A 24,243-nucleotide genomic window follows, 5' to 3' on the forward strand; every position below is an offset into this window, starting at 1 on the left:
TCCAACCAGAGTGCTAAGACATAGTGTACCTATAGTATTTTCTTGTAAATAGACCTAAATCGTTCATTATTTTGTCCTCGTCCAGATATGACTAACTATTTCCAATGGTGTAAAAAGTACCAAATTGTCATACTTGAATAAAAATAAAGATCTCTTAATATAAAATGACTAACGTAAAAGTAAAAGTCACGCAGTAAAATACAACTTGAGTAAATGTCTAAAAGTATTTGGTTTTAAATATACTTAAGTATCAAAAGTAAATGTAATTGCTAAAATATTAATTATTCCACATTCCTTATATTAAAACCAGAAGGCACAATATTCTTGTTTTTTATTTATTTACAGATAGCCAGGGGCACACTCCAACACTCAGACATCATTTACAAACGAAGCATTTGTGTTCAGTAATTCTGCCAGATCAGAGGCAGTAGGTATGACCAGGAAGGCTCTCTTGATAAGTGTGTGAAATGGACCATTTTCCTGTCCTGCTAAGCATTCGAAATGTAACTATTACTTTCGGGTGTCAGAGACAGTGGAGTGAAAGTAAAAGTTGTCAAAACTATAAATATTAAAGTAAAGTACAGATACCCACAAAAACGACTTAAGTAGCACTTTAATAAGAAGTTTTACTTAAGTACTTTACACCACTACTTTTTAAGTAGTTGTACTTAAGTACTTTACACCACTGACTATTTCTAGTGGGTTTATTCTATCAATGCCAAACAAAACAGGTTACCTATCATTTTTGTCAAGTGCGTTGTAGTTTTTTCTTTGTGTGAGTATGTGTTTATGTGTGTGTATGTGTGTGTCTGCATGTGCATGTGTTTTGGATGCATGTGTGGATCTGTGTGTGTGGATCTGTGTGTGTGTGTGTGTGTGTGTGCCTTAGACCACAATGCTACTATTAAGGAGCCTACTCCTTTAAAGTCCAAATAACTTATATGTTATGTTCAGAGGTAAACTGGCTCTGTCAGCAAAAACAGCCAAACATTCCATCTAAATGTCAATCGATTCTCAGTAGTGATACGGTTCTAAAACATAAAGCCCTCTATTTTCATATCACATAAAAAATAATTTAGCAAATGCAACATAAACACTTACTGTACACTGTTTTAACCGGTTTTAACACAGTTGCAGCTGACAGTATTTTCTGGCATCCTTCTTCCAATTGGTTGCCTCTGTCTTCCGTCGGTCTTCCTTTGACAAGCGCTGTAACATTGAAATATGGCTGTGTGGGAACTCTAACCCTATAAAGGTGTGTAGTAATTTAACCTTTTGTTTTATGAAAAACGTTCTTGATTATATGACAGTAAATATCCAAAGGTTTCCAAAGCCGTATCATAAGCAAGGGTTTCAACATGTAGACAAAGTGTTGGGAATATTGTACACAGTCCTGCACCATCGTCAATGCTTCAGCTGAGAACCACAGAGGGAGCCCACTTTGTTCAACAAAAGCTAGTGTGTGCCTATGTCACAGGATCTGATAGTTGTTGAGAATCATCTTGTAAAAGCATACCTGCCTCACAAACAAATCTGGGTTGTGTGTTCTGTGTGACTGCCATGGGTTAGCTGATTTCCTGGTATGTTTTTAAAAACATACTGATGGTGTTTTATGAATAATGTAGTGATGCATTGCAACAGTATTGGAAACAATAAGAGAAGTATTAGGGGATAGTGTCATATCTGTCTCTAAAATAACTGTTCTCAAATATTAAGATATGTCATATCACTTTGGTGATGTATAACTAACTGTTTTACACCATCACTAAATACACCAACTTAGTTGCCGGGGACAATGCACATTTGTTTTCACATTCATTAGAAGGTATTTTGGTATTTTATTAGCGAAAGCAGCAAGTACTCTTCCTGGGTTCCACACAAAACATGAAACATGACATAATACAAAACATTAATAGACAAGAATAGAACTACATATATTTAACCCTCCCGTGGTCCTGGGGTCAGGGTGACCCAGGTCCTGTGTGTGGAGGGCTCCCCTTTCTGTGCTCGCGGGTCAGAGCGACCCAGGCCCTGTGTTTCCAGGGCTCCCGCTCTGTGCTGGCGGGTCAGAGCGACCGTGCCAGCCACTGGCGAGGCGTGTGCCTTTGAGCGTAGTAGAGAGTCTGTGAGTGTGGTGAGGCTGTGCCCGGCTCCCCGCTCTGCTCTCTGCTCTCTTCGCTCTGCGCTCAGAGCGACCCTGCCAGCCACTGGCGAGGCGTGTGCCGTCGAGCGTAGTAGAGAGTCTGCGAGTGTGGCGAGTGTGGCGAGGTTGTGCCCGGCTCCCCGCTCTGCGCTCTGTGCTCTGGGCTCGCCACTCTGCGCTCTTGGGTCAGAGCGACCCTGCCAGACGCTGCACAGGTAGCAGCGGTACAAGCAGCGGCTGTAGCAGCGCTGGCAGCGTGTGTAACACAAAATTTGGCCCTTGGCCCCCGTGACACAGTAACCACACTAATCTCTTGTCCCCTTTCCAAAAGGCCGCTGTCCTTTCCGTCAGTACATCCCCAGCAAGCCGGCCAAATACGGCATCAAGTCGTGGGTGGCCTGCGACGCCAAGTCCAGCTACGCTTGGACTACGCTTGGGCTACGCTTGGACTTGGGGCAGTCCCAGGGGCAGACAGGTCCTGTCCTCCAGGTTCGCCTTCACGCCCACCGCCACTCTGGTGTCCTACCTGGCAAAGAAAAACAAGAACGTGCTACTTTTGAGCACACTGCACACAGAGGGCCACATTAGCGATCGCCGCGACAGGAAGCCGGCCCTCATCCTAGACTACAACTGCAACAAGGGCGGCGTGGACAACCTAGACAAGGTGGTCGGCACCTACAGCTGCAGACTGATGACTGCCCGCTGGCCCCTGGTCGTCTTTCACAACATCCTCGACGTGTCCTCCTACAACACCTTTGTCATATGGCGAGAGATCAAGCCTGACTGGATGCCTGGCAAGCGGAACAAGTGCAGGGTGTTCCTCGAGCAGCTGGGAAAGGCACTCGTGAAGCGGCTGATCCAAAGAAGGCAGCATCTGCCCCGCACCGAAGCGGCGTCAGCGCTTGTCAAAGTCCTACAGAGTGCTACGGCGGCGGTGGCGGCGGCGCCTCGTGATCAACAGCGCGAGGGCCCTGCCGCTGGCACAACGGGAGGGTTAAAACATCACATATAGCCTACAAATCAGTACATACACACAAAATATCTAGGTCAAACAGGGGAGAGGCGTTGCGCCATGAGGTTATGCTTTAACTGTTTTTTTAAAACTGGGTTTGCTGTTCACATGAACAATCACAGATGGAAGGGAGTTCCATGTAATCATGGTTCTATATAATACTGTGAGTTTTCTTGAATTTGTACTGGATTTGGGAACTGTGAAAAGCAGGGCCTAAAATACAATTTGTGATTCATTTTTGCACACAAATCCTTTGTGTGCAAAAATGACACCAACAAAACACCCCGAAATGGATGTCCATGCTTTGTAATGTTTCTAAAACAATATATGTATTACTTGTAAGAAGTAATGTGGTAAGTAAATGAACTTTTAGCCAAAATATTGGATACAAAAATGTTCACCTACCCCTTTAAGGGTGGGAGGTTACCGTGGTAACACTGCTCCAGTCATTGTCTTCTCTTCCCTAGCTGTTGAAACTCAAATATTGAAAAACAACCTAGCTTGTGAACAAAACAATGTAAATAGCCAAGAAACACCAGGACAAAGTCTCACTTCAGTAGACTTTCATTTCAAATTAATGAGACCAACTTTTATGGGTTGCGCAGCACTTCTAAAAATGAATCTTTCACTCAGCTCTTCACATGTGCACAGCTCCCAGCCAGGCAGTGTTGCAGTGCAATGTGGAACAGGCTATATGATTCCTAGTTCTTTGACTTTGTGCGATGAATTGACCAACTATGAAACTAAACGGCAGAAATACTTTGAAAACGGCTACTACAGCATTTATTTAGCAATAAATGTGACCATACTTTACTATTTTTATTCACAAATGCGAGTGAAATGCTCACAGTGTGGAGCCTTGACCACCTGCCAACGTGTTAGCCACCAAAGCCAAAATCGAACCACATTTGATAGGTGGCGGGTGTTAATTTTAGGCCCTGGTGAAAAGACCCCAGGTGGCGGGGCAATGCATGTGTGTAAATTGACTATGCAAACAATTTTGGATTTTCAACACATTAATGTTTCTTATAAAAAGAAATGATGCAGTCAGTCTCTCCTCTACTTTTAGCCAAGAGAGACTTGCATGCATAATGTTGATATTAGCCCTCTGAATACAGTGAAAAGCAGAAAGTGCTGCTCTCTTCTCTGCCAGCTGCAGTTTTTCTTGTTATTTTTTTGCAGCAGCTGACCATATGACTGGGCAATAATGAAGATAAGATAAAACTAGGATTTTCTTTGTGGAATGTGGTGTCAAAAAAGAAGAGCATCTCTTTGTCACTGTCATTGTCTCCCCATCTTTACAGCCATTGAAATAATATGTTTTGAGCATGACAGTTTACAATCCAAGGTAACACTAAGTAATTTAGTCTCCTCAACTTGCTCAACAGCCAGATTATTCATTATTAGATTCAGCTGAAGTCTAGAACGTAGAGAATTATTTTTACCAAATACAATTCTCTTAGTTCTAGAGATGTTCAGGACTAGTTTATTATTGGCAACCCATTCTAAAACTGACTGCAATTATTTGTTTAGGGTTGCAGTGATTTCACTAGCTGTGGTTGCTGACTCGTATAGGGTTGAATTATCAGCATACATAAACACACAGGCTTTGTTTAATGCCAGTGGCAGGTAATTAGTAAAAATAGAAAAGAGTAGAGGGCCTAGAAAACGGCTGTGTGTTTCACCACACTTTATTTCTTTTTAACATTAGAGAAGCATCCATTAAAGAAAACCCTCTGTGTTCTATTAGATCGATAGCTCTGAAATCACGATATGGTAGAGGTTGAAAAGCCTCAACAACAGGTTCTGGTCAATAATATAAAAGGCTGCACTGAAATCAAACAGTACAGCACCCCCAATTTATTATTATCAATTTATTTCCAACAATCATCAGTCATTTGTGTCAGTGCAATACATGTTGAGTGCCCTTCTCTATAAGCATGCTGAACGTCTGTTGTTAATTTGTTTACAGAGAAATTGCATTGTCAAAAACAGCAAGCTGATTGGTCGGCTGTTATAACCAGTAAAATGTGATTTACCATTCTTGGGTAGTGGAATGACTTTGACTTCCCTCCAGGTCTGAGGATAAACATTTTTCATATGACAAATAGGAGTGGCAATATAGTCCGCTACTACCATCCTCAGTAGCTTTCTCTCTTAAGTTGTCAAGACTAGGTGGGTTGTCATTATTGATGGCCAACAATAATCTTTCTACCTCACCCACACTAACTTTACAGAATTCAAAATTACAATGCTTTTCTTTCATTATTAGGTCATTTATGAATGCATGTGAAGGCACACAGTTTGTGGTTGGCATTTATTGCCTACATTTGCCTACTTTGCCAATTAAATAGTAATTAAAGTAATTGGCAACATCAAAATGTCTTCTTTCTCTTTGTTCAGTTTAGTCACATCATTTCTCAATTTACAGTAAATTTGCCAATCAAATGTGCAGCCAGATGTATTCACCACTCTGTTTGCCTCGTCCCTCTCAACCATACAGCTTTTAAATTCCTTATCAATCCACAGGGCCTTAACAGTGCTAGCAGTCAATTTCTTAATAGGTGTATGCTTATCAAGAACTGGAAGAAACAATTTCATAAATTCATCAAGTGCAGCATCTGGATGCTCCTCATTACACACTATAGTGAGAAGCTTCCTCTTGAGCGGACAGCTTGATGAAAAGCAGTCTTTATTCAGGTCACCCAGAAAATCTAACTCTCTGTTAACATCACACACAATATCAAGCATAGCACATATATAGTTGAAGTTGGAAGTTTACATACACTTAGGTTGGAGTCATTAAAACTAGTTTTTCAACCACTCCACAAATTTCTTGTCAACAAACTATAGTTTTGGCAAGTCAGTTAGAACATCTACTTTGTGCATGACACAAGTAATTTTTCCAACAATTGTTTACATACAGATTATTATAATTCTTATATTATATTATATTATATTATAACACTTATAATTCACTGTATCACAATTCCAGTGGGTCAGAAGTTTACATACACTAAGTTGACTGTGCCTTTAAACAGCTTGGAAAATTCCAGAAAATGATGTAATGGCTTTAGAAGCTTCTGATAGGCTAATTGACATCATTGGAGTCAATTGGAGGTGTACCTGTGGATTTATTTCAAGGCCTACCTTCAAACTCAGTGCCTCTTTGCTTGACATCATGGGAATATTTTTAAAAATCAACCAAGACCTCAGAAAAAAATTGTAGACCTCCACAAGTCTGGTTCATCCTTGGGAGCAATTTCCAAATGCCTGAAGGTACCACGTTCATCTGTACATACAATAGTATGCAAGTATAAACACCATGGGACCACGCAGCTGTCATACCGCTCAGGAAGGCGATGCATTCTGTCTCCTAGAGATGAATGTACGTTGGTGTGAAAAGTGCAAATCAATCCCAGAACAACAGCAAAGGACCCTGTGAAAATGCTGGAGGAAACAGGTACAAAAGTATCTATAGCCACAGTAAAATGAGTCCTATAACCTGAAAGGCCGCTCAGCAAGGAAGAAGCCACTGCTCAAAACCACCATAAAAAAAAGCCAGACTACGGTTTGCAACTGCACATGGGGACAAAGATTGTACTTTTTGGAGAAATGTCCTCCGGTCTGATGAAACAAAAATACAACCATAATGACCATGGTTTGGCCATAATGACCATGGTTATGTTTGGAGGAAAAAGGGGGAGGCTTGCAAGGCCAAAGAACACCATCCCAACCGTGAAGCATGGGGGTGGCAGCATCATGTTGTTGAGGTGCTTTGCTGCAGGAGGGCCTGGTGCACTTCACAAAATAGAATGCACCATGAGGCAGGAAAATTATGTGGACATATTGAAGCAACATCCCAAGACATCAGTCAGGAAGTTAAAGCTTGGTTGCAATTGGGTCTTCCAAATGAACCATGACCCCAGGCATTCTTCCAAAGTTGTGGCAAAATGGCTTAAGGACTTAAGAACTGAAAAGGTGTGTGCGAGCAAGGAGGCCTACAAACCTGACTCAGTTACAGCAGCTCTGTCAGGAGGAATGGGCCAAAATTCACCTAACTTATTGTGGGAAGCTTGTGGAAGGTTACCCGAAACGTTTGACCCAAGTTAAACAATTTAAATACAGTGCTACCAAGTAGTAATTGAGTGTACTTCTGACCCACTGGGAATGTGATGAAAGAAATAAAAGCTGAAATAAATCATTCTCTCTACTATTATTCTGACATTTCACATTCTTAAAATAGTGGTGATCCTAACTGACCTAAAACAGGGAATTTTACTCAGATTAAATGTTAGGAATTGTGAAAAACTGAGTTTAAATGTATTTGGCTAAGGTGTATGTAAAGGTGTATGGCCTATAGTAGCACCCCAAAAGAAGAGGCTTTAGGTGAGGCAGGTGAAAGTGGAACTGAGTCTGAGATGAGCAATATATGAACGTTATCTGATTTTAGCAAGTTATTGATTTCATAAACCTTATTTCTAAGGCAATATTTAATATGTACAATGTTTGCTCTTTCCTGGGAAGCTTATTGGAGATAGACATAATATGTACAATATTTTGCTCTTTCCTGGGTAGCTTATCGGAGATAGACATAATATGTACAATGTTTTGCTCTTTCCTGGGTAGCTTATCGGAGATAGACATAATATGTACAATGTTTTGCTCTTTCCTGGGTAGCTTATCGGAGATAGACATAATATGTACAATGTTTTGCTCTTTCCTGGGTAGCTTATCGGAGATAGACATAATATGTACAATGTTTTGCTCTTTCCTGGGTAGCTTATCGGAGATAGACATACTATGTACAATGTTTTGCTCTTTCCTGGGTAGCTTATCGGAGATAGACATAATATGTACAATGTTTTGCTCTTTCCTGGGTAGCTTATCGGAGATAGACATAATATGTACAATGTTTTGCTCTTTCCTGGGTAGCTTATCGGAGATAGACATAATATGTACAATGTTTTGCTCTTTCCTGGGTAGCTTATTGGAGATAGACATAAATGAAGAAAAAAACAGAAAGCATGACAAGAACATTGTCAATCAGGCACTTTTGAGTATCAATTGGTGTATGTACTGTATATGTGATGTGGAGCTGAAGTTACTGACCCAAAGCTCGGCTCTCTCACTGCTACAAGTATTTTGGGAGGGAGGGTGGACAATGAGCCTGTCATAGTGGACGTAAGCAATGTTCCCACGCTCTCTGGCAGCGATAAGTACTTTACACCTCTGGTGCAAATCGCTTCCGAGTAGTCCTGATTAAAGAAGAGTTCTTGGACCTCTCCAGAACAGCCATCTTGTCCTTAAATTTAAGTAATTTAGCAGATACTCTTATCCAGAGCAATTTACAGGAACAGTTAGGGTTAAGTGCCTTACTCAAGGGCATGGCAACAGATATATCAGCTAGTTGGTTTGGGGATTTGAACCAGAAACCTTTTGGTTACTGACCAAACACTCTGAACTGCTAAGCTACCACTATCGCTATCAGCCACCATCGATGTCAGGGAAGTGGTGAGAAGTATTGTTGATGTTCTACCTGCAGACTACCTGTAGCAGTAACAGCAGAGGCAGAGGAGGCGAGGCAGGGCCAGAGAGGATGTAGTCAGATATACAGAGATACTGGATGTAGTCTACTGTAGTAGGCCTAGAGGTTGGAGGTGGTTCTCAGAGCTGGGCTGTATAGACAATAGTTTCTATGGCATCACAAATACACACGTATAGAGTAAACACGCAATTGGAATAATGTATATTAAGCTATCAACAAATATAGTTAAGCACTGAGTTACCTCATTTTTCCGTCATGACTGACTGTTGCACTGCATGATTGTTGTGTATGTGAGCAAGGGTGAAGTGAGTTCATTACTCATCTGCTGACACAGAGAGAGATGGTCACATTACAGTAGCAGCACCCTCATCATAGGATTAGAGGTTAGTTGGCCACACACACACACACACACACACACACACACACACACACACACACACACACACACACACACACACACACACACACACACACACACACACACACACACACACACACACACACACACTACATCATGTTGTTGAAATTGTACAGGACACTGTATTTTTCCAGGACTGTGAGATTACAGTATGGTTTCAGTCTTAAACAGTCATTTTACGGTAATCCTGACCGCAGAAAACTAGTAAAGACAACAGACATGTTACGCATCAAAATATTGTTAGTTTAAAGTTCATTGAGAGTCAAAATCAGGTTTTTGATGAAATTGGATGATATTTAAAGGAAACCAGATCAAAGTCTTCTAGGTCATGGAAACTTGGCCATGGAAACCAGATCATCTTGACCATGTTCTGTTATAATCTCCACCTGGCACAGCCAGAAGAGGACTGGCCACCCCTCATAACCTGGTTCCTCTCTAGGATTCTTCCTAGGTTCTGGCCTTTCTAGGGAGTTCTTTCTAGCCCCCGTGCTTATATACCTGCATTGCTTGCTGTTTGGGGATTTAGGCTAGGTTTCTATACAGCACTTTGTGACATCAGCTGATGTTAGAAGGGATTTATAAATACATTTTATTCATTGATTGTTTGATTTTGTTGTCCTTAAGCCATTTTGCCACAACTTTGGAAGTACGCTTGTCCATTTGGAAGACCCATTTGCGACCAAGCTTTAACTTCCTGACTGATGTCTTGAGACCCCCGTGCTTCACGGTTGGGATGGAGTTTTTCTGCTTGGAAACCTCCCTTTTTTTCCTCCAAACATAACAATGGTCATTGTGGCCAAACAGTTCTATTTTGTTTCTTCAGACCAGAGGACATTTCTCCAAAAAGTATGATCTTTGTCCCCATGTGCAGTTGCAAACCGTACTCTGACTTTTTTTATGGCGGTTTTGGAGCGGTGGAATCTTCCTTGCTGAGCGGCCTTTCAGGTTATGTTGATATAGGACTCGTTTTGCTGTGGATATAGATACTTTTCTACATGTTTCCTCCAGCATCTTCACAAGGTCCTTTGCTGTTGTGCTGGGATTGATTTGCACTTTTCGCACCAAAGTACGTTCATCTCTAGGAGACAGAACGCGTCTCCTTCCTGACCGGTATGACAGCTGCCTGGTTCCATGGTGTTTATACTTGGGTACTATTGTTTTTACAGATTAACGTGGTACCTTCAGGCATTTGGAAATTGCTCCAAAGGATGAACAAGACTTGTGGAGGTCTACAAATGTTGAGGTTCTTGGTGATTTCTTTTGATTTTCCCATGATGTCGAGCAAAGAGGCACTGAGTTTGAAGTTAGGCCTTGAAATACATCCACAGGTACACCTCCAATTGACTCCAATGATCTCAATTAGCCTATCAGAAGCTTCAAAAGTCATTACATAATTTTCTGGAATTTTCCAAGCTGTTTAAAGGCACAGTCAACTTAGTGTATGTAAACTTCTGACCCACTGGAATTGTGATACAGTGAATTATAAGTGAAATAATCTGTCTGTAAACAATTGTTGGAACAATGACTTGAGTCATACACAAAGTAGATGTCCTAACCGACTTGCCAAAACTGTAGTTTGTTAACAAGAAATTTGTGGTGGTTGAAAACCGAGTTTTAATGACTCCAACTTAAGTGTATGTAAACTTCCGATTTCAACTGTATATTTTCCAACGGGGCTATACATTTGGGTGAGGTTTTTTTCTGTCCTGAGTGGCATCATTTCACTTCCAAAAATAAAATTAAACAATCTAGTGTTTAGCGAACAGTAGTACCCGCAAAACACCAGTCTCAACATCAACAGTGAAGAGGCAACTCTGGGATGCTGGCCTTCTAGGCAGAGTTGCAAAGAAATAGCCATATCTCAGACTGGCCAATAAGGCAAAATAATATAGACACTGGACAGAGGAACTCTGCCTAGAAGGCCAGCATCCCAGAGTCACCATTTCACTGTTGACGTTGAGACTGGTGTTTTGCTGGTACTATTTAATGAAGCTGCTAGTTGAGGACTTGTGAGGCATCTATTTTTCAAACTAGACACTCTAATGTACTTGTCTTCTTGCTCAGTTGTGCACCGGGGGCTCCCACTTCTCTTTCTATTCTGGTTATAGCCAGTTTGCGCTGTTCTGTGAAGGGAGTTGTACACAGTGTTGTACCAGATCTGCAGTTCCTTGGCAATTTCTCGCATGGAATAGCCACTTCTCAGAACAAGAACAGACTGACAACTTTCAGAAGAAAGTTCTTTGTTTCTCGCTACTTATTGCCTGTAATCGAACCCACAAATGCTGATGCTCCAAATACTCAACAAGTCTAAAGACGGCCAGTTGTATTGCTTCTTTAATCAGAACAACAGTTTTTAGCTGTGCTAACATAATTGCAAAGGGGTTTTCTAATGATCAATTAGCCTTTTAAAATGCTAAACTTGGATTAGCTAACACAGGGTGCCATTGGAACAAAGGAGTGATGGTTGCTGATAATGGGCCTCTGTATGCCTATGTAGATATTCCATATAAAATCAGCCATTTACATCTACAATAGTCATTTAAAACATTAACTATGTCTACACTGTATTTCGGATCTATTTTATTTTATTGTAATGGATGAAAAAATAGCTTTTCTTTCAAAAAGAAGGACATTTCTTTAGTATATGTCCGTTACATGTATGGGGGGTCAATTAATGAAGATATCCTCTTCTGGAAACCAGGACAACAGGAGATTATATTTTTAAGGTACTGGACATCTTTGTGACATCAAATGGACTCTGGTGGTCAAGATGTGTTGGTATCTGTACTGATGGCACAAAAGCCATGACAGGGAGACATAGTGGAGTGGTAACACGCGTGCAAGCAGTTGCTCCCGACGCCACTTGGGTACACTGCAGCATCCACCGAGAGGCTCTTGCTGCCAAGGGAATGCCTGACAGTCTGAAAGACGTTTTGGACACTACAGTGAAAATGGTTAACTTTGTCAAAGCAAGGCCCCTGAACTCTCATATTTTCTACGCTATGAAATGATATGGGCAGCGACCATGTAACGCTTTTACAACATACAGATGTGCGCTGCTAATCAAGTGGCAAAGTATTGACAGGCTTTCACGATGACGAGTTTCTCACATGACTGGCCTCTCTGGCTGAGGTTTTTTCTTGCCTAAATGATCTGAATCTAGGATTACAGTGTCTTCACTGACATTTTCAACCTCTGCCTGACCGAGTCTGGGATGCCTACATGTTTCAAGCAGACCGCCAACGTTCCTGGGCCCAAGGAAGCGAAGGTAACCTGCTTAAATGATTAGTGCCCCGTAGCACTCACTTCAGTAGCCATGAAGTGCTTTGAAAGGCCCAGTACATCACTACGGCCAAGCTTTTATTATCTATGCATAGTCACTTCACCCCTACCTACATGTACAAATTACCTCGACTAACCTGTACCCCCGCACATTGACTCGGTACCAGTACCCCAGGTGGGTGATAAACATTGGTGGTGGACAAGATTTTCCCACCTTACCATTCAAAGCACTTACCTTGGAAGTGTGTGATTTTGTGTGTGCAGAAAGAGTGAGTCTATAGAAAATAGTGTGTTTGTAAGCGTGTATATGTGTGCGCCATAGAGACATTGTTGGGTGATCGGTCTCTGTTTGTGTCTCTGTCCCTGTCCTTGTCCCTGCCTCTGTCTCTCGTATCACAAACTGCAGACACTACCCAATGAAAGCTCATTTCTGGGTATCGTCTGGCCCAGTGGATTTACTGTGGCACTCAAGTTACATTTTTTGTCCCGAAAACTATATTGATTTTGTGAAACAAGAGATTGAACCTAAACAATAATCCAAAATCAAAACCGGTTAAGTCTTCATAAAACATGAATAACTTTATTAAGTCAATAAGAAAGCCCTGTAAAGGACATCAAAACACCAAGGCCCTTAGTCAATACTAATACCAATACATGCAGTAGGCCTACATGTCTTTCATATCATAAATCATATCATAAATCACAACAGTTACATCCCTACTCGGATTAGGGCCGGAACACAGAGATCTGATCCAATGGTATTTCTCTGAGGCTCATATGTTGTCAGACAACGTAAATTATGGCCAGAACCACCATTCGTCCATTTTTTTCTGACCGTCAAAAGTTGACATGAAGTTGACTTTGGAAGCACTTTCAACATGCTTTGAACATTCTATTTCTAACTTGTCCTGATATGGAGATGTATGCTAATGTCTTTTTGAATGATATTAGTAAAACAAACTAAACCAAAATAAACTTGGTGTGCCTTTGTGTCTCATACCCCTCTGCTGCCCCTTCTTGGTGAGATTGGGGAATTGCAACGTGATGCTAAAGTTAGGACTGCTGCTTTGTCACTAGTTATCACAGCCACAGAGTTAAAATTGGCTATATTGTCAAAATGAATGAAAACAAAAATGTTCTTCTCAGTCTTCATTTAAGGTTAGGGTTAGGCATAAGTTTAGCAGTGTTGTTAAAGTTAAGGTTAGGGTTAGGTTTAAAATCAGATTTTTGGCAGAAAAATTGTTGCTCAGTTGGCAGCGCTTGGCACGATTCCCAGGACAACCCATACTTCAAATGTATGCATGCATGACTGCAAGTAATTCTGGATAAAAGCGTCTGCTAAATGGCTAATATATTATAGAAATAGGTGGGGTTTAGCCATAATTATGACTTTGTGGCTTTGGTAACTAGTGACGATCAAACTGCTGCCCTCCGTTCAGGAAATAGGGGAGTTGCAGATGTGTACTGGAAATGCTGCATTCCAGTGTTGAGATGGTTGTTCACACCTTGATGGTGCTGCAGCCTGGTGGTGAGATGGGAGCATTACACCTCGATGGTGTTGGCCATGCGCAGACAAAGGACTGAGTCGGAGGGGACATCCGCGGTGCTGATCTCATTCCCATCCAGACGCACCGTCCTCAGTTTGGAGAAGTTAATCACGTCCACAACACTACAGAAACTACCCAGGGTAAACTCTACAAAGAGAGAGGGAGAGAGCAACAGAGAGGGGAGGGAGACAAGTGTGGGAGAGAGCCAGCGAGAGAGGTAGAGACAGAGAGTGATATTGTTTACATTCTGGCATTCAAACAAAGAGCAAATGTGTTTCTTCAACTTCTAAGTGCTGCTGGAATCACATCATTAGACTATGGACGTGTCCTACCTGCAGCATTGTGTAAGGGCATCTGTGCACCACAACCACACTATGCTGCACAACCACATCACATGACGTGTCCCAAGCACCTTCCCACCTATTGTAACCTACTTTCCCCCCAACCTCAATGGAGCATTGTCATCATGGACTTCAATGGAGCATTGTCATCATGGACTTCAATGGAGCATTGTCATCATGGACTTCAATGGAGCATCGTCATCATGGACTTCAATGGAGCATTGTCATCATGGACTTCAATGGAGCATTGTCATCATGGACTTCAATGGAGCATCGTCATCATGGACTTCAATGGAGCATCGTCATCATGGACTTCAATGGACAGCCAAGATGTTGTGTGCTCATACATGTGCATGTGTATGTTCGGCTTGCATGCAAACATGTATACTGTATACAATTTAAGGATATGATATGTGGTTGCTGTTGATCCTCAGGGGCCTCCGTAGTTCATGTCATGATGAGATGACTCATAAATCAGTTTTGATTATGCTTAATTAGGTTGTCAGACATCACTAATTACACACACCTTTGATGTGGTTGGCCTGTAGGTAGAGGTGCTCTAGCGTCTGGCTGACGGGGGGGATCCTCTCCAGCTGGTTAAAGCTGAGGTCCAGCTCCACCAGGCCAGTCACGTTGAAGGTGTTGGGGGGGATGCCCTTGTCCGTCAGCTGGTTGTGGCCCATGCGAATGTATTGCAGCTGGGAGAACTTACTGAGGAATCCCTCTGGGACAACGCTGATGGCATTAGACTCCAGGTACAGCTGGTGGATGTGCTCTGGGAGGCTGTCTGGAACCTGGAGGGGTCAGTCAGTCAATCAATAGATCACTTGATCAATCAATACAAATGTATTTATATATTGTGGTTTTACAAAAGTATTTTTGACTAAGTGCTTCACAAAGAGAAGACAGAAAGGTGAAATACACACACACACACACACACACACACACACACACACACGTGCGCACACGCACACACACACACACACACACACACACACACACCCGTTACACTACGGTACCTTTTTCAGCTTGTTGCCGCCGATGTCGAGGAGTGTGAGTGAGTTCAACCCCCTAAGAGATGTGCCCATCTCCGTCAGAGCGTTGTCATGGAGATACAGGATGGTCAGGTTGTCCATGCCCTCCAAGGCCTCTGGTGTAATCTAGGCAACCACAACAAAACTAACTTTATTGAAATGATTGCATAAAAACAGTGATGAGGCCCAGAACGCTTGTGGTCTTTCCAAGAGTGTGTTTTTTTACATGCCTCTTTGACACTTGATTGAAAAACATCTGGATGCAGTTGAACACATTCAAGTGCAGCGGTGATGAAGGATCTGAATGATGCCGTTACCTTGTTGATGTTGTTGTTGTTGAGTCTGAGGTCTCGTAGTGAGCGTGGCAGGTTGGGGGGAACACCAGTCAGGTTGTTATGTTGTAGATACAGACGCTCCAACCCTTGCAGCTTGGCAAACGCCTGGAATACAATGATGAACAAAGTATGTTATAATCTATGTAATGATTGGTTGATCGAAGCCTAGTGTAGTGTAGTCTAGTGCTGTATTGTGACGTGCAGTGAAGTGTCATGCTATATAGAGTAACCTACCCTCTTGCCGATTTTGTCTGTAGACAGCGCATTGTGATGCAACATGACCCAGACTAGGTTAGTAGTGTTAGCCAGGGCGGAGTCTGGCAGGGCGGTGATCTCGTTGTGCTGCAGGTACAGGTACTTCATCCTGGAGGGCACGGTGGGCATGGCTGTCAGCCCCCGTCCGTCACAGTACATAGCGATGGGAAAGGAGGGTGGGCAGTCACACTCATCAGGACACTCCCCCCCGGTGGTGTCGGCCAATAGGGATCCCTCATTGTAACCGCGACCATGCAAGGCGGACAGCCAGAGAAACGGGTCCTGCCTGTCTGGCATGGCAACGGATAGCGCCATGATGCATACCAAAAGAAACACGCACACACCGCACATGGTCACACACGCAGGAAAGAACTCACACACAAGTCTGCTGCAGCTAAGAGGAGAGAAAGAGAGGAGACTTACCCAGAGTTCAGAAATGTGAGTTAAACCTACCTGAACATCCTGGAAAATACTCCAAATGATAATCATCAACCAACCTGAGCCTACTGTATAAAAAAGGGCCCCAAAGAAATGAGAGAACATTGTAAAGGACCCATACTCTCCCATTGGGAGTTGAAACTCATAAATTACCATCAAGACATTTCTCTGCCCCCTTTGTTAAAAACAACACATATGAAAGTAATGCATTCTTGCTACCAAAGGTTTAATACATAATAAACTCCTGGAATGGCCGGAAAACGTAGATGCTAAACATCAAAACACCATAACCAAAGAAAAACCCAAGTCAAATGTTATCTATCAAAATGTAATCTATCACCACATGAAAAGAGAGGAGAGCTACAGGGGATCAGCACACACACACACACACACACACACACACACACACACACACACACACACACACACACACACACACACACACACACACACACACACACACACACAAACACACACACACACACACACACACACACACACACACACACACACACACACAAACACACACACAAAAACAGATATGAAAACAAGCCAAAAGCAGCTGCCCATCCAAACAGCAGGCACTATTTACTCAACACTAGATATACTGCATGTTAAATACTGTACATTACTGCAGGGGCAGTATTTAAGGATCTTTCTTCATCAGGTAATGGATCCACAGAGGAGAATGTAAAAAAGAGAAGACTATATAAATTAATGTACACTCTTAGAAAAAAGGGTTCCAAAAGGGTTCTTTGGCTGTCACCACTGGTAGAACTCTTTTGTGTTCCATGTAGAACGCTCTGGAAAAGGGTTCTTTGGCTGTCACCACTGGTAGAACTCTTTTGTGTTCCATGTAGAACTCTCTGGAAAAGGGTTCTACAGCCCAATAGGGTTCTACCTTGAACCAAAAAGGGTTCTACCTGGAACCAAAAAGGGTTATCTGATGGGGACAGCCAAATAACTCTTGTACAGCTAACCTTGTGGGGATACACAATTCAGTCCCATTAAAAATATTATTTTTAACCCCTAAACCTAACCCTAACCCGTACTTTTACCCTAACCCTAATCTTAACCCTAACCATAAAACCTAACCTTAACCCCAACCCTAATCCTAGCTCCTAAACCTAATTCTAACCCTAACAATAATTCTAACTTTAACCATAAACCCACTAGAAATAGCATTTCACCTTGTGGGGACCAACAAAATGTCCCCAGTTGGTAAAATGTTTGTTTGTTTACTAATCTTGTGGGGAATTCTGGTAGTTAAACACGTCCACACACACACACACACACACACACACACACACACACACACACACACACACACACACACACACACACACACACACACACACACACACACACACACACACACACACACACACACAAGAAAACACACATACAATGCTCATGCACACACTACCTACCTGACCAGTGAGAACCAGTACCTCTTGAGTCCCTCTTGAGAGGCTGTGCAGGACTGAGAGGGTCTTTGCCAAACACTTTATGAAAACCTCTCTCTCCTTCACTTCCTTCCCTCCTCCATCCCCCTCTCCACCCATCCATTCCATTCCTCTTGACCCCCCCCACTCTACTTTTGCTAGCGTCCCCCTGCCTTTTCTTTCCTCCCTCACCCTTTCCTGTTACCACACACAACCCTGCCCATCTGCTCCCTCCTCTCCTCTGCTGAGTGTCTCTGTTCTTGTCTCAACAGGCATAGTGTTTGGTTGTTCAGAACATAAGAAGACGATCGCTGAAAGAAGCTGAATACTGTATTTGGAAAACACATTCAGATGCTGTACTCTACTGATTCTGCAAAGCTGTTCAACCATGAAACTCAATAGAAACTGAACAAAATTAAAACTGACGTAAAAGCATTCCAAAAAGACCACAGTATCGTCCTTCTCCTGAATCTCTTTGGCCTTTCTCTACTTTCCTCACTCTTTACCTCTCTCTTTCCCTGCCAGGGCTCTCTTTATCTCTCTCTTTCCCTGCCAGGGCTCTCTTTAGCTCTCTCTTTCCCTGCCAGGGCTCTCTTTATCTCTCTCTTTCCCTTTCTGCCCCTCTTCCCCTGTCAGGGCTCTCTTTATCTCTCTCTTTCCCTGTTTGCCTCTCATCCCCTGTCTGCCTCTCTGAATCTCTCTCTACCCCTGTCTGCCTCTCTGAATCTCTCTTCACCTGTCTGCCTCTCTTACCCTGTATGCCTCTCTTTATCTCTTTCTTTACCTGTCTTCCTTCTCTTTATCTCTCTCTTTCCCTGTCTTCCTATCATTATCTCTCTCTTTCCCTGTCTGCCTATCATTATCTCTCTCTTTCCCTGTCTGCCTCGCTTCCCCGTATGCCTCTCTGAATCTATTACTTCATCTGTCTGCCTCTCTTACCCTGTATGCCTCGCTTTATCTCTCTTGTACCCTGTCTGCCCCTGTTAGTCTATCTCTTCTTTCCCTGTATGCCTCTCTTTATCTCACTCTTTACCTGTCTGCCTCTCTTTTTCTCTATTTCCCCGTCTGCCTCTGTCTGCCTCTTTAGCTCTCTCCTCGCCTGTCTGCCTCTCTTTACCTCTCCTTTTCCCTGTTTGCCTCTCTTCCACTGCCAGCTTCTCTTTATCTATCTTGTACCCTGTCTGCCTCTCTTTACCTCTCTTGTACCGTCTGTCTCTCTTTATCTCTATTTAACCTGTCTGCCTCTCTTAGTCTCTCATTTTTCCCTGTCTGTCATTCTTCGTTTCCCTCTTTACCTATTCTCCTCTCTTTATCTCTCTCTTCCACTGTATGCCTCTCTTTATCTTTCTGCCCCTGTCAATCTCTCTATCTGCCTCTTTGTCTATCTGTGCCTTTCTCTGTGCCTCTCTCTATCCATCTCTCTTTTCCCAGTGGAATCCTGCTGGTTTTGATGAGAGGAGATTGGATGGGCAGCTGTCAGGAGATAAAAAAACAGAGAGATGGAGAGGGAGAGGGAGGATAGATGAGGAGAAGGGAGACGATGATGAGAGAAGAGAGCAGACAGTAGATACAATATAAGTAGGATATATATTTTTAAAAATGCCCATTTTGCATGTTATTTTGACGTGAATACGTGTCACATATCAGTTTGCAGACAATGTAAAACAAATGCAATAATTATTGACTTAATAAAGCCGCATACCAGCATGGTCTCTTTTGAGTAAGGCAGCTCCAAAATGCAGGTGTTCCAGCCTGATGATGCCCATCCAAGAAGGCTCATGGTGATTGGCCACAGATAAAATGATGTCAAATCACATTATATCTACTGTAGTTTTGATTGGACTGATCATGACAACATCATACTTTCAGAATCTTAGCTAGCAAGCTAAACAATCAGTCAAAATCATGAATCACAATCTGCAATCTACTGGCAAATCCTTTTCAATCCTTGTCATATGAAGAGAAATTATAGATCAAACGTATCGAAGCTCATCGGCCATTGGACATAAACATTACACAACAAGTTGGTCATCGCAAATTCAACAATGAGTGGTTTGGAAGGAGTCAGTGGCTAAATGCAAGCGTTCACATTCAACACCATGGGCCAGTAAAGATTGAATACATTGGCCATGCTGTTAACCTGTTGAGTGTAGGGGGCAGTATTTTGATGTTTGGATGAGAAACGTACCCAAATTAAACTGCCTATTTCTCAGGCCCAGAAGCTAGAATATGCATATAATTGTCAGATTAGGATAGAAAACACTCTAAAGTTTTAAAAACTGTCAAAATATTGTCTGTGAGTATAACAGAACTGATATTGCAGGCGAAAACCTGAGGAAAATCCAACTAGGAAGTGCCTCTTATTTTGAAAGCTCCCTGTTCCATTGCATGCCTTCCCCCCATTTAAAGGGATATCAACCAGATTCCTTTCCCTATGGCTTCCAAATGGCGTGAACAGTCTTTAGACATAGTTTCAGCCTTTTATTCTGAAAAAAATGAGCGAGAACGATCACATCGCTTCAGTGGATGGCTGGGTGCCAGCAGAGTTTTGCATGCGCAACAGCTTGGAGCAGACATTTTCTCTCTCTCTCTCCTATTGAAAAAGCTACGGTCCGGTTGAAATATTATCGATTATATATTGTAAAAACAACAAGGATGATTATAAAAAAATGCTTGACATGTTTCTACGAACTTTACGGATACTATTTGGAATTTTCGTCTGCCCCGTCGTGACCGCTCGAGCCTGTGGATTTCTGAGCAAAACGCGCCAACCAAAGGGAGGTATTTTGGATATAAAAATAATCTTTATGGAACAAAAGGAACATTTATTGTGTAACTGGGAGTCTCGTGAGTGCAAACATCCGAATATCATCAAAGGTAAGCAATTCATTTTATTGCTTTTCTGACTTTAGTGACCAATCTACTTTGCTGCGAGCTGTTTGTAATGTTTTGTCTGCTGAGAGAGATGTCCTTACATAAACGCTTGGTTTGCTTTAGCTGTGTAAATATTTTTTGAAATCTGACACACCAGGTGGATTACCAACAAGCTAAACTGTGTTTTGCTATATTGCACTTGTGATTTTATGAAAATTAAATATTTCTAGTAATTTAATTTGAATTTGGCGCTAACGTGATGGGTGCGCCAAGAATTAATCCAGTATAATTTCTGCCGTGGAAACTTGGAACTGGAAAATCTCAAACTTCAGTGAGTTCAAGACAATTGGGAACTCTGAGAAAAACGAGCTACTATTGGGAAAATACATTTTGAACGGTTATCCAACTCAGAATTCTAAGTCAGGAACTTGGGCCTCTTTCTAGAGCTCCGACCTGAAAATCACTGACGTCATGATTCGACCTTGTTTTGTTTTTTTGTTTCCATTTGTCTTGAAAGCAACATAAATCCAGAGAATGACACACTTCGATGAAAAAGGGTGGTGACAGAATTTGCCCAGAAGAAGAACTGCGGTGCCACCTTGCTGTTCGAGTCTGCACAGCACAATCGTGAGTCCATAAATGTATTCTATGCTACTGCATAAATTATGTAATATGCCAGGGATATATTTATACTGTAGCTAAGCTGTTAGTAGTCCATGTGCCTCACCCTAATAATTTGGTCCCTTCCCCCTCATAACTTAGCCTACTGTTCTGATGGTGGTGCACATGTAGCCTATAGCCTGTTTTAGAGAAATTTCCTCATCGAATATTGCAAGAGTGGAAGGTGCCTCACTAGGATAAGGTAGGTGCAGGAGTCAGGATCAGGAGAGCACTGAAGTCCAAATAGTAAAATATTTATTTGGATGTCCAAAACACAACAAAACTGGTCAGGAAAGAAACCCGACGAAGGCGCCCAACAAAACAGGAACTCGAAGTGACAACAGGAAGAAAAAAACAATCTACTCCTAAATAAATCACAATGGCACAAAACGACCGTGAGAATAGCCTGTGGCGCAATCTAGCACATGCACCAAACAAACACAGAAATAACCCAGCACAAAATAACAGCAGGCAACGAGGTTAATGAACCCACAGAAATTAACTCAATAGAACACAGGTGTAAGAAACAGACAGACACAAACGAAAAAGAAAAATGGATCGGTGGTAGCTAGAAGGCCGGCAACGACGACCACCGAGCACCTCCCGAACAAGGAGAGGAGACACCTTCGGTGGAAATCGTGACAAAGAGCTGTCATTGTTTGCGTATATGGCCCTTTTGTTTATCCTACGGTTCTGGCTTGGTGTACAGGGAAATGGCCCATGTTCTGAATTAATTCGCTGTACATTTCAAAAGTGCTGATCCAATAGTTACAGTTGAAGTCGGAAGTTGACATACACTGAGGTTGGAGTCATTAAAACTCGTTTTTCAACCACTCCACAAATTTCGACAATTTTTCTGTAGACCTCCACAAGTCTGATTCATCCTTGGGAGCAATTTCCAAACGCCTGAAGGTACCACGTTCATCTGTACAAACAATAGTACGCAAGTATAAGTATAAACACCACGGGACCATGCAGCCATCATACTGCTCAGGATAGAGATGCATTCTGTCTCCTAGAGATGACCGTACATTGGTGAGAAAAGTGCAAATCAATCCCAGAACAACAACAAAGGTCCTTGTGAAGATGCTGGAGGAAACAGGTACAAAAGTATCTGTATCCACAGTAAAACAAGTCCTATATCGACATAACCTGAAAGGCCGCTCAGCAAGGAAGAAGCCACTGCTCCAAAACCGCCATAAAAAAGTCAGACTGCGGTATATAGATTGTATTTTTGGAGAAATGTCTGATGAAACAAAAACAGAACTGTTTGGCCATAATGACCATTGTTATGTTTGGAGGAAAAAGGGGGATGCTTGCAAGCTGAAGAACACCATGTGCCACCCCTGTGCTTCCCAACTGTGAAGCACAGGGGTGGCAGCATCATGTTGTTGGGGTGCTTTGCTGCAGGAGGGACTGGTGCACTTCACAAAATAGATGGCCTCATGAGGCAAATATACGTGGATATATTGAAGCAACATCTCAAGACATCAGTCAGGAAGTTAAAGCTTGGTCGCAATTGGGTCTTCCAAATGGACAATGACCCGAAGCATACCTCCAAAGTTTTGGCTAAATGGCTTAAGGACAACAAAGTCAAGGTATTTAGAGTGGCCATCGCAAAGCCCCCTTAATCCTATAGAAAATGTATGGGCAGAACTGAAAAAGCGTGTGCGAGCAAGGAGGCCTACTGGAGGAATGGGCCAAATGGGCCAAAATTCACCCAACTTATTGTGGGAAGCTTGTGGATGGCTACCCGAAACATTTGACCCAAGTTAAACCATTGGTCTCTCGCCTGTCCAGCGCTGCCAGAGCTGCCAGTCTGCAAGGAGCTGCCAGCTGTCCTGAGCTGCCCCTCAGTATAGTGGGGTCATTTAGAAGGGTCGCCGTGGTTAGGAGGCCACGGAAGCGGACAATGTGGTGGACTAAGACTATGGTGAAGTGGGGGCCACGTCCAGCACCAGAGCCGCCACCGCGGACAGATGCCCACCCAGACCCTCCCCAATAGGTTCAGGTTTTGCGGCCAGAGTCCGCACCTTGGGGGGGGGGGGGGTACTGTCACAACCTGACCACAGTTTGCTTTGTATGTTTCTATGTTTTGTTTGGTCAAGGTGTGATCTGAGTGGGCATTCTATGTTGTGTGTCTAGTTTGTCTGTTTCTATGTTTGGCCTGATATGGTTCTCAATCAGAGGCAGGTGTTAGTCATTGTCTCTGATTAGGAACCATATTTAGGTAGCCTGTTTGGTGTTGGGTTTTGTGGGTGGTTGTCTCCTGTGTCAGTGTTTGTACCACACGGGACTGGTTTCGGGTTTTCACATTTATTGTTTTGTAGTTTGTTCATGTATAGTTTTCCTTATTAAAAAAACCATGAACTTCAACCACGCTGCGTATTGGTCCGCCTCTCCTTCGACGGAAGAATCCCGTTACAGTTAGTCATATGTCTGTGTTTTTCGTCTCAGTTGTTGAATCTTGTTATGTTCATACAAATATGCATACATGTTAAGTTTGCTGAAAATAAACGCAGTTGACAGTGAGAGGACGCTTCTTTTTTTGCTGAGTTTATATATACTATATATATATATATATATATATATATAGAGATAGAGAGAGAGAGAGAGAGAGAGAGAGAGAGAGAGGGGGGACACGCCCAGATCCAGTGGAATTTAGAATTCACTCTTCCTTCTGAAACACATTCAGAACCACAGATATAATTTTACACGGCTTACCCCTCAGGACATCAATACAGATATATTATTACACAACACTTCTCCCTCCGAACTCTTGGAATGTGTTTGTCCCTGTAACAGGGCCTGGCTAGTACTGCTATTCTTAACAGAGCAGCTTTGTCTCATATTGTAGTTTTTATAACGTTTTGTTTTAATTTGAGGGAGACTCTGAAGAGGTCCATGATAT

At 42.5% G+C, this 24,243-nt stretch overlaps 1 protein-coding gene across 2 annotated transcripts; it reads right to left on the reverse strand.

Moving 5' to 3' along the window:
- Positions 1-12,956: 12,956 nt before the first annotated feature.
- On the reverse strand, positions 12,957-17,889 carry LOC112254842 (fibromodulin). Of its 2 annotated transcripts, none has more exons than XM_024427746.1 (6): positions 17,784-17,889; positions 15,895-16,309; positions 15,643-15,765; positions 15,311-15,451; positions 14,818-15,085; positions 12,957-14,097 (listed from the first exon to the last, which is right to left on the reverse strand). In XM_024427746.1, the coding sequence occupies exons 2-6, from the start codon at positions 16,264-16,266 to the stop codon at positions 13,946-13,948; spliced, it is 1,056 nt and encodes a 351-aa protein (XP_024283514.1). In that variant the 5' UTR covers positions 16,267-16,309; positions 17,784-17,889; the 3' UTR covers positions 12,957-13,945. The 2 variants fall into 2 exon arrangements, with proteins under 2 accessions (XP_024283514.1, XP_024283515.1); XM_024427747.2 differs by having other exon boundaries at positions 17,805-17,824.
- Between the last annotated feature and the right edge of the window lie 6,354 nt (positions 17,890-24,243).

This window comes from Oncorhynchus tshawytscha, linkage group LG07 (assembly GCF_018296145.1).
Source record: "Oncorhynchus tshawytscha isolate Ot180627B linkage group LG07, Otsh_v2.0, whole genome shotgun sequence".
Classification (NCBI taxonomy): Eukaryota; Metazoa; Chordata; class Actinopteri; order Salmoniformes; family Salmonidae; genus Oncorhynchus; species Oncorhynchus tshawytscha.

What these genes read in the sequence shown, in the direction of transcription:
- LOC112254842 (XM_024427746.1), bottom strand. Translation starts at nt 16,266, where the DNA reads ATGTGCGGTGTGTGCGTGTTTCTTTTGGTATGCATCATGGCGCTATCC. An exon ending in ACAACAACAACATCAACAAG is followed by an intron (nt 15,452 to 15,642) that starts GTAACGGCATCA and finishes GTGGTTGCCTAG; the next exon opens with ATTACACCAGAGGCCTTGGA. An exon ending in ACAGGCCAACCACATCAAAG is followed by an intron (nt 14,098 to 14,817) that starts GTGTGTGTAATT and finishes CTCTCTTTGTAG; the next exon opens with AGTTTACCCTGGGTAGTTTC.